This window comes from Chiloscyllium plagiosum, unplaced genomic scaffold (assembly GCF_037043375.1).
Source record: "Chiloscyllium plagiosum isolate Xiang-an unplaced genomic scaffold, Cpla_swu_hap1 HiC_scaffold_20, whole genome shotgun sequence".
Lineage (NCBI taxonomy): Eukaryota > Metazoa > Chordata > Chondrichthyes > Orectolobiformes > Hemiscylliidae > Chiloscyllium > Chiloscyllium plagiosum.
Window position 1 is genome coordinate 30,695,373 of NW_028270158.1, and position 10,170 is coordinate 30,705,542.

The 10,170-nt window shown below is 44.5% G+C and overlaps 1 protein-coding gene across 7 annotated transcripts in view; it reads right to left on the minus strand.

Annotated features, from left to right (window-relative positions):
• The window catches only part of vap (vascular associated protein), a 40,167-nt gene extending 34,420 nt beyond the window's left edge, over positions 1-5,747 (minus strand). For 2 of the 7 annotated variants that reach the window (XR_015760561.1, XM_087997771.1), the window contains exons 1-2: positions 5,319-5,745; positions 1,363-1,743 (exon numbers count right to left, since the gene is read on the minus strand). Coding sequence is in view for 4 of the 7 variants with exons in the window: in XM_087997771.1 (XP_087853897.1) it covers positions 1,363-1,743; positions 5,319-5,370 (433 nt within the window). In the remaining 3 variants the exon portion in view is untranslated. Of the gene's footprint in view, positions 1-1,362; positions 1,744-5,318 lie in introns of all 7 variants that reach the window. The other 5 variants (XR_015760562.1, XM_087997772.1, XR_015760560.1 and 2 more) reach the window with 4 other exon arrangements.
• Between the last annotated feature and the right edge of the window lie 4,423 nt (positions 5,748-10,170).

Here is a 10,170-nt window from a genome sequence, read left to right on the forward strand (position 1 = left end):
CTTTATACCATGTTGAACATTTGACTGACAAATAAAATACCAACCATACCTATACCAGTTAGTGACAAACACTTTAAAAGAGAGCAAGACACAGAAAAATACACAATCTGCATCCACGTAGCACCTAAAGGATCTCAAAGCATTTCCCTAGGAGCACTATCAAAGCCACATAAGGAGGTAAGTCAGCAGACCACAAAATCCTCTGTCAAAGAGATAGGTTCTATGGAACACCTGAGAAGAGAAAGTGGTAACAATGCAGAGGCTTATGGATGGAATTGTGCAGTTTACGGTCTTAAGGTAGTCAATAGTGACAAAGTTTAAAAAAAAACTAAGTTTGGATCAAGCACTGGAGAGTGGGATTAGTTTTATAAAGGTGTTTCAGCGAGCAAAGCAGGCAATGGGCCGAATAGCCTAATTCAGTGCTGAAATTTTCTGTTTCTGTGAGTCAGACACACAAAGATACAGATGTCGATATGGTCACATGAGACACATCTAAGAGTGAGGGAGGTACAGACAGTTAATACAGATTGACAAAGGCACACACAATTCAAAATCCTGAGGTGAAAGTTACCACTGCATCATCGTCCATATAACAAACTGCATCCTCTTCATAGCTTTGTTGCAGTAAGGATATTATTAAATTGGAGAAGGTTCAGAAGAGATTTACCAGGATGTTGCCGGGAATAGAGTGTTTGAGCTATAAGGAGAGGCTGGATAGGCTGGGACTTTTCTCACTGGATCATAGGAGATTGAGGGGTGACCTTTATAGAGGTTTACAAAATCATGAGGGGTAGAGATAACGTGAATGGTAGGTGTCTTTTGCCTAAGGTGGGGGATTTCAAGATAAGGACCATACTTTTAAGGTGAGAGGAGTAAGATTTTAAAAAGGACATGAAGGGCAACTTTTTTTTCGCAGAGAGTAATTTATATGTGGAATGAACACTCAGAGGATGTGGTGGATGCAGGTACAGTTACAATGTTTAAAAGACATTTAGACATGTACATGAATAAGAAAATTTGGAGGGATATGGGCCAAGCGCAGGAACATGAGACTAGTTTAATTTGGGATTATGGTCGGCATGGACTGAAGGGTCTGTTTCCATGCTGTATGACTCTATAATCCTTCAGTACACAGGCTGCTCTCTGAGATATCTGATGGTGAGCTTAACTTGAGGGTCACCGCACTCAGGCAACAGGCAAGGCTGAGAGAACGGGGCCTTCACAGTGATTTCAGTAGGTACAGGAATTGAACCGCTCCACATAACACATCAGTCTTTTAGCCAACTCAGCTGACCAAGCCTCTATTCCATGTAGAAGGCTGTAAACATTTCTAAATGTGGTTTATAATGTATCATAACTCACCTGAGTACCGAAGAGCAAATCCTTGTTTCATGCCATAGGCTGATTGTAAGGTAACGACAGCCGTCCCTTTTCCTCGGAACAACAGCTTTCTGCCAACTTCAGGAATACTCTGGAATGGGTCACAGAACCGCCTTTCCTTCTGTGTTGGTCCCAGTTTGATGGCCAGGTATGTCGAGGTGCAGCTGGCATCTGTCCAGGACACAGTCTGGTAGGAGATAACCTCTAACTCAAGAGTCTCTGTCGAGGCTGCTTGCAGAATCCAGGAGCACTTGGTTCCATTGACAGAGTTAGTCATCAGCAGGGCATACCGCAGGGTATTATAGGTGACAGTGGGCAGCAGAACACCACCACAATCTGGCCGCATTGAAGCGGGCAGAAATCCTGTAGGACATAGGCTCCTGATTAGTAACTTGTCTTAGTTCAGATGTTTGAATTCTTGATCAATAAAATTCAGGACCTTGAGGACCTCACTGTAACTGTAACCTCCTCCAGCCCTACAGGCCTCTGAGATACTAGCATTTCTCCTCTTGAGCATCCTTGAGTTTAACCACTGGTGGTCAATCAAGGTCCTGAGCCCTACAATCTCCTCCCCAAACTTCTTGGCCTCTTTCTCTTCCTTTTCTCAACAAGCTAAATCCTACTTCTTAGACCAAGCTGTTGGAAATCTATCCCACTATGTCTCCATTTAGTCCAATGTCAGTTTTGTTTGCTAATGCTCCAGTCATATGCCTGGTACACTTACAAAGTTAATTAATTCCTTCATGTAATGTGTGTTTGTGTCACTGGCAAGGCCAACATTTGTTGTTCATCCCTGATTGTCCTTGAACGGAGTGGTTTGTTGGATCATTTTCAAGGCAGTGATGAGTTAGTCATTCATGTGGTCAAAATAGGTAGATTTCCTTCCCCAAAGAGTATTAATGAATCATCTGGATTTTTATGACACTCATCGATAGCAATTTTATACTTACTGACTAGCTTTCAATTCCAAATTTTGTTCATCGAATTCAAAACTCAATCATGGTCAGGTGTGAACCCTGAGCCCCTAGATTACTAGTCAAGTGATATCACCATTGTGCAACTATCTTCTGCCATGTTAAAAGTGCTATAATGGTACAAGTTCTTATGTCTTTATTTACGAATTTCTCCTATTATCACTTCCCATAGGCATCAGCTCTTGCCATGTTACCATTCATCCACCATCTGCCCTTTTATACTTCATCTACCACTGAGCCACGGTCCTAGTCTGAGAGGATCAGAGGCTCTACAAAACAAAGCATCTAACCCCTGGGCACAAAGAAAGAATACAGTCTGTTACTTCCATAAGACCTTTCACAACATCAGTGCAGGCTAATGGAATGCCTTTGAAATGCAGTCATGTTGTGAAGGGGCAGCCAATTTGCACACTCCTAGATTTCAAACAAGAACAATTTGAAAATTAATCTAAACATCATGGCATAGACAGAGAACACAGGGGGCTAAAACCTTCAACACATTGTCTAGCTACCACCATTGTTAACAGCTAACCTGAGAATGCAACTTTTTTTAAAAAAGTTTTTGTGATTTACACATGAAATAAGTGAAACTGTCATTATATTCTAACAGATGAAAGGCTTAACAATCAATTTTTCAGTTACATCACACTGTAAATTTTTGCTTTAAATTCTGTGTGTTAGGATTGAGCCCTCCACTACCACCTGATGAAGGAGCGATGCTCTGAAAGCTAGTGTGCTTCTAATTAAACCTGTTGGACTATAACCTGGTGTTGTGTGATTTTTAATTTTGTACACCCCAGTCCAATACTGGCATCTCCAAATCAAGAACAATTTGATAATGGTCAGATGATCCGTTTTAGTGACATTGCTCAAAGATTAAATATATCAACCCAGGACATAAAAGACAACTCTCCTACTCATCTATGAAATACTCCACTAAGACCTGTTATCACCTTTTATATACATTCTCTATCTTGTACTAAACATACCCACAATTTAATCTGTGTCAGGACAGAAAGAGCTGGAATATTCAGACCTGTCACATACACAGTCAGTGCTCAACAGTTAACCCTGTTATGTAGACATAATCAGTGCATGACAGTCAGGCCTGTTAATAATAGTCAGTGCAAGATAGAAATCCATTACATACACACCCCTAGACAGAAGGCCCCACTGCGAGCACAGAGTTCCAGGCTGAGGGCCCTGTTATGCACACTTCTTCAGACACAGTCACAAACAGTTCCGTTCCGTACGGTAGCATATCAAGGAAACAAACAAACATTGGAGTTTGACTCTATCCACACAAACCAAAGACATCCCTTACTTGAACCAGACTACATTTACCTGCATGTGAGGCACTGGGAAGGTCCAATAACTGAAGTGCCATTTAACTTCAGCAAAAAGACCTGACAGTGGGCTTTCCCCACTGAACCTTGGCAGCAGCTGCCCCCACACTTTAATGCATCTCACAGCACATAGTCCTATACCTTAGAACGTGCCAGTCTGCAACATTTGGTCAGGGTCAATTCCTGTTCTGGAAGACCAACAAGTTTCGGGCAGACCAAAGAGCATTTTTCACTAAGTTGATGGTTCTCCAAGCACAGTCAATGTTTGTGTCAGTGTGCATCTTGGGCAACAGACCGTACAGCACAGTATCCTGTGTTACAGAGCTGCTTGACAAAATCCACTGCATCTCTCTCCAGACTTCCTTAGCAAAGGCACATTCCAGGAGGAGATGTGTGACAGTCTCCCCGCCCTCCACCCCCAGCCGCTTCTCACCTTGGTGATACACTCCTCCCAAGATTTTCAGTCATACCCCAGTCCCTCTGAACCATATTCCCAGGTAATCTGCCCCGACGGTGAAGGGGATAAAGGCTCAGTCAGCTCAGTTCCCAAACAATATGGCTTCAATTTACCTTGGCTCCCAAGCCAGTTCAAACTGATCATAGATGCTCACAAGTCTGTGCACTGACAGCAGATCCGAGCAGAAAGCAGTGACATTATCCACGTACAGGGAGGCTTTGACCAACAGGCCTCCGCTGCCTGGAATAATCATCCCTTTCAGGCTCGCATCCTTCCTGATGGACTCAGCAAAAAGCTCTGTACAACACAAAAATAAGGCAGGAGAGAATGGGCAGCCCTCCCTGAGTCAGGAGTGATCAGGAGACTTTCTGATTCCCAGCCATAGATTGAGACTGCACTAACAATGTTGGCGTAGAGCAACCAAAAACCAAAAGAACCCCGCGTGCTATAAATAAGAAACAAAAACAGGAGCTGCTGGAAAAGCTCAGCAGATCTGGCAGCATCTGTAAAGAGAAATCAGAATTAACTTTCGGGTCTGGTGACCCTTCATCAGAACTCCTGTATGTGTGTTACTGTAGAGCAGTCCGATTCTCTCCTCAGAGCCAATTTTGGACAGTTAGTCCCACTGGTAAATGTGCTATATCCTGTCCAAGGCTGCCCCCCTTAACCCCGTCATGCACCAAGGCGATTGTATCCATGAGGTTCTCAGACATCATCCCGCCTGGTATAGGACAAGTTTGATCTGGGTGACTCACCGATCCCAGATCAGACCTGACCAGGTTGGCGATGACCTTAGACAGGATTGTGTCGTCCGTATTCGGCAGTGCAATTGTCCTATTACACACAGGTCAAGGCAGAAAACCCCGTTACACACGTGGTCAGTGTTAGAAAGCCCTGTTACAGTTAGTGTTAGAACTCTCCTCCCTCTCACACAGCACAGGGGACCAGCAATTTCTAAGTACTATGATTTGTAGGGTTAATACGATCCCCCTCCTCCCACCCACAAACGCAAAATGCATGAATTGCAATACACTGCAATGTAGCAGAATAGAATTTGATACAATAAATACATTGCAAACTAATGCGATATAAAGCAGACTTCCCTTTTTCCTAACTCAACGGCTGTATAACGGTGTCGGAGCGAGTGAGTGCTGGGGTTACCTGAGCTGGTGAGAAGCAGCATCAGCAGCAGCCAGACCGCCCGGGCCAACATGGTCCGGTGCTATCCCGTGACTGGAGCGCAAGAAGCCGAGATTCCGGGAGAGCGGAGCTAGCGGTGGCCGGACTGGGAGCTGCATTTATTGAAGCGAGGGTCAGAGCGGCAGGAGGATGGCTCGGCGCTGCCGATATCTCAGCGCTTGTGCTTGGGAGGCAGCCTGAAAGGATTTCCGTCTGTGAGTGGTCAGAGGAGAGGTCCGCATGACCAAGCTGGGGGAGGAGGGTTGTGGGGAGGAAAAAGGACTGATTGGGGAGAAAACTGCACAAGAAAGAGAACGCAGACCAAGAGGGGAAGGAAACGAGAGCAGGAAAAGACAGTGTGCTGGCAGAGATAGAGGTGGGAGGCGAGAGAAAAAAACAAGTCTAGAGGAAACATCCTTAAAGGTTGGGCTTATCGTGCCTGTACTAACTGAAAGCTGTCCAGTTGGTCCCACTATAGGTTTTATTTAAAAAGGAATATATACGGATAATTGATTGCCTATTCGAGGGATTTAGCGTGCCGTGAAGTGCTGTATATTTATTCGAAAATACGCCATAAGGCGGCGAAAAGGAATTCGGAGACATTTCCTTTCCTCAAGCGCCCTCCAAGTTTTTCAGGAACTCGAAGGCACGCCTCATACTGAACTCAAGATAAAAGTCCGACTCACTGCCCTCTGCGGACAGGCGCACGTCGGCTGCACATCACTTTCTAATTAAGCTCACAGCATAAACCATTCCTGATTACAAGTTACAGCTGTATTTCTAGCTCATTTTGCTTGCTCTTCCTGAGATTGATTGTGCTATTGGTATTCTCCAAAGATCACTTTCAAACATCTATACTGAGCAGTTAAGGGCGGAAAAAAAAATCACAACACCAGGTTATAGTCCAACAGGTTTATTTGGAAGCACTAGCTTTCAGAACGCTGCTCCTTCATCAGGTGGTTGTGGAGTAAAAGATCATAAGACAACTTTTGCTATAAATTCTTAGCGTGATGTAACTGAAATTATATATTGAAAAAGACCTGGATTGTTTGTTAAGTCTCTCATCTTTTAGAATGAACATGTTGTTTTCAGTTCTTTCATGTAAATTGCAGAACATTTAAAAGTTACATTCTCAAGATTAGATTCCCTAAGAGTGCAGAAACAGGCTCTTCGGACCAACAAGTCCACACCGACCCTCCGCAGAGTAACCCACGTAGACCCATTCCCCAACTCCCTACTAATACACCTAACACTATGGGCAATTTAGCATAGCCAATTCACCTGACCTGCACCCACACAGACACAGGGAGAATGTGCAAACTCCACGCAGACAGTCGCCAGAGGCTGGAATCGAACCCGGGTCCCTAGTGCTGTGAGGCAGTAGTGCTAACCACTGAGCCACTGTGCCACCCAAAACTTTAACAATTGGTGTCATGTCGGCCCAGATAATGCTTTGAAGGTGTGAGGTGCCCTGTGTCAGACTGTCTGTGCCATAATGGTCAGCCTGATTTTAATCTACAAAATGGATTTACAGAATCTTACATGGATTCATGCAGTTTTTGAGCTATGTAAAATGTAATTCTGCAAGTACAAATTCAGCCCACAAAACTTGTGTGGGTGGGTGGGTTGGGGGCAGGGGCAGGATTTAGGAGTGTCTGTGAGAGAGTGTGTATGTGTGTGTGTAAAAGGGTATAAATCTGTGAGTGGTGCACATGTGAGCATGAGAGACTGCATGAATGTATGGATCAGTAGGAGAGTGTGCATGTTTGTAGGAGTGTCCACGTGTCTGTGTCCATCTGTGTGTGTGTGTGTGTATAGTGCAATGGGGTCACCTGTAGTGTGACATGAACCCAAGGTCCCAGTTGAGGCCATCCCCATGGGTACCGAACTTGGCTATCAGCCTCTACTTTGCCATTTTGCATTGTTGCCACAATCCCACGGATAACCCCACGATGCTACACTTCTACAGCTTCCACTTGAACCATATTAAAACAGCCATCCCCTATGGACAAGTCCTATGCATACACAGGATCTATTCTAAACTTAGTGATCTTGGACTAAGCCCCACTCTCTGCAACTGGATCCTTTGTGGCCTGTGGATCAGGAAACTATCAGTGAAGATTGGAGACAATATTTCATCCTCACCAACACCCAACACTGAAGCCCCCCAGTACTCAGCCCCTACTGTACTCACTGCATACCCATGACTGCATCACCAAATACCAGACTAATGCCATTTACAAGTTCACTGATGACACCACCACAGTCAGTCGAATCTCAGATGGCAATGAAACAGACTACAGACAGGAGGTGGAAGACCTGAAAAAATGGTGCACTGAGAACAACCTAACTCTCAATGCCACCAAAACCAAGGAACCCATTATTGACTTTCAGCGGGATGTTACTCATGCCCCCCCCTACACATTAACAGTACAGAGATGGAACGAATGGAGAGTGTCAAGCTCCTGGGAGTGGTCATCAGTAACAAGCTTTCTTAGACTCTTCATTTGGACATGCTGGTTACAAAGGCCCAAAAATGTCTCTTCTTCCTCAAGCAACTGAGGAAATTTGGCATGATGGCGAATACCCCAGCCAACTTTTATAGGTGTGCCAACAAGAGCATTCTGTCTGGACGCATCACTACCTGGTATGGCAACTGTACCATTCAAGATTGAAGACAGTTACAAAGAGTGGTGAACTCAGCCCGGACAATCACAAAGGCAACCTCCCATCTATAGAATCCATCTACCAGACCCGCTGTAAAGGAAAGGACTCCAGCATTCTCAAAGATCTATCCCACCCGGGCAATGTTTTTCTACAACCTCTCACATCAGGGAAAAGGTGCAGAAGCCTGAACACACACCAGCTAGTTTCATAGCCGTTTCTACCCTACTGTTGTTAGAATACCGAATGGACTCAAACTCTTAACATTCACCTATACCTGTGTTTTTGCCGCTGTTTACCAATTATTTACTCATCCATGCTACTTAACTATGTGATCTGCCTGTATTGCTCACAAGACTATGTCTCGGTACACGACAATAAATTGAATTCACTTCAGATGAGGAGGAACGTGACGGACACCTGGAAGTACTCAAGGATGCTCTCATCAAGAACTGGGTACGATGCTCATTGACCGCCAGTTTCAACGTGCCACAGCGAGAAACCATAATGACCTCCTCAGGAGACAGACACAAGCTGCAACTGACAGGGTACCCTTCATTGTCCAGTAGTTCTCAGGAGCCAAAAAACTATGCCACGTTCTTCGCAGCCTGCAACACATTATCAATGAGGGTGAGCACCTTGCCAAGACCTTCCCTACACCTCCACTTCTCACCTTTAACCAACCAGCAAACCTCAAACAGATCATTGCTCGTAGCAAACTGCCCAGCTTTCAGGCTAACACCATACATTAGCATTAGCAAACAAAACTGACATCATGGTGGATGCTGCAAGATATCAGTATCAACATGCATACCACCATTATGCGTACGGACATCTCCCACCATGCACATGACAGGTACTCGCGCAACTCAGCCAATGTTGTCTCATACGCTGCAGACGAGGATGCCAAGGCATGGTACATTGGAGAGACCGAGCAGAGGCTACGCCAACGGATGAACGGACACCTTACAACATCAACAGACAGGAGTGTTCCCTCCCAGTTGGAGAACACTTCAGCAGTCCAGGACATTTGACCTTGGACCTACGGGTGACTGTCCTCTAAGGCGGACTTCAGGACAGGCAACAACGAAAAGTGGCCGAGCAGAGGCTGATAGCTAAGTTTGGTACCCATAGGGATGACCTCAACTGGGACCTTGGGTTCATGTCACTACAGGTGACCCCATTGCACTATACACACACACACACACACACACTCCTACAGACCCATTCACTCACGTAGACCCTGAAAATGTGTTGCTGGAAAAGCACAGCAGTTCTGATCTCCAGCATCTGCAGTCCTCACTTACTCATGTAGACCCTCCCTCACACATACACTCTCTCAAAGACTTGTACCCCTTTACACTCTCACACACACACTCACAGACACTCACCCACATGCACACATACACAAGTTTGTGGGCTGAATTTGTACTTGCAGAATTACATTTTACTTTGCTCAAAGAACTGCATGAATCCATGCAAGATTCTGTAAATCCATTTTTTAAATTAGAATCAGTCTGAACATTGGGGCACAGACAGTCTCACACAGGGCAGCTCACATCTTAAATGTTCTGGGATTTACATATGAAAAAACTGAAACTGACACGTTCATTCTAAAAAGATGAGAGACTTAAACAATTCAGGTCTTTTTCAATATATCATTTCAGTTACATCACACTGTAAATTCTGTCTTACGATCTTATACTTCACAACCACTTGATGAAGGAGCTCCGAAAGCTAGTGCTTCCTAATACTGTAAACCTGTTGGACAATAACCTGGAGTTGTGTGATTTTTAACGTTGTACACCCTAGTCCAACACCAGCACCTCCAAATCATAGTTAAGGGAGGCTGGACTAGGGACACCAGATCTTTAATGTCCCAAAGCCAAACTCGGAACGGAACCTAGTTCTGATCTCCATATCACACAAAAGAAGAGGAATTTGAAAAAGGTACAAAATAAAACAACAGAATTAAGAGGCTCTAGGAGTTTGCAGAGATTTACAAGAGTTATACCAAAAACATGGGGATTGTACATCAGGAAAGAATTGACAGCCTGGTCTCTGTCTTGAGAAAAGGCCAAAGGCAAATTTAATATGGGTCTTTAAAACAATGATAGATTGGTTGGAGATTATGTAGAAATGGGAAGGGCATGACCAGAAACCATCACTG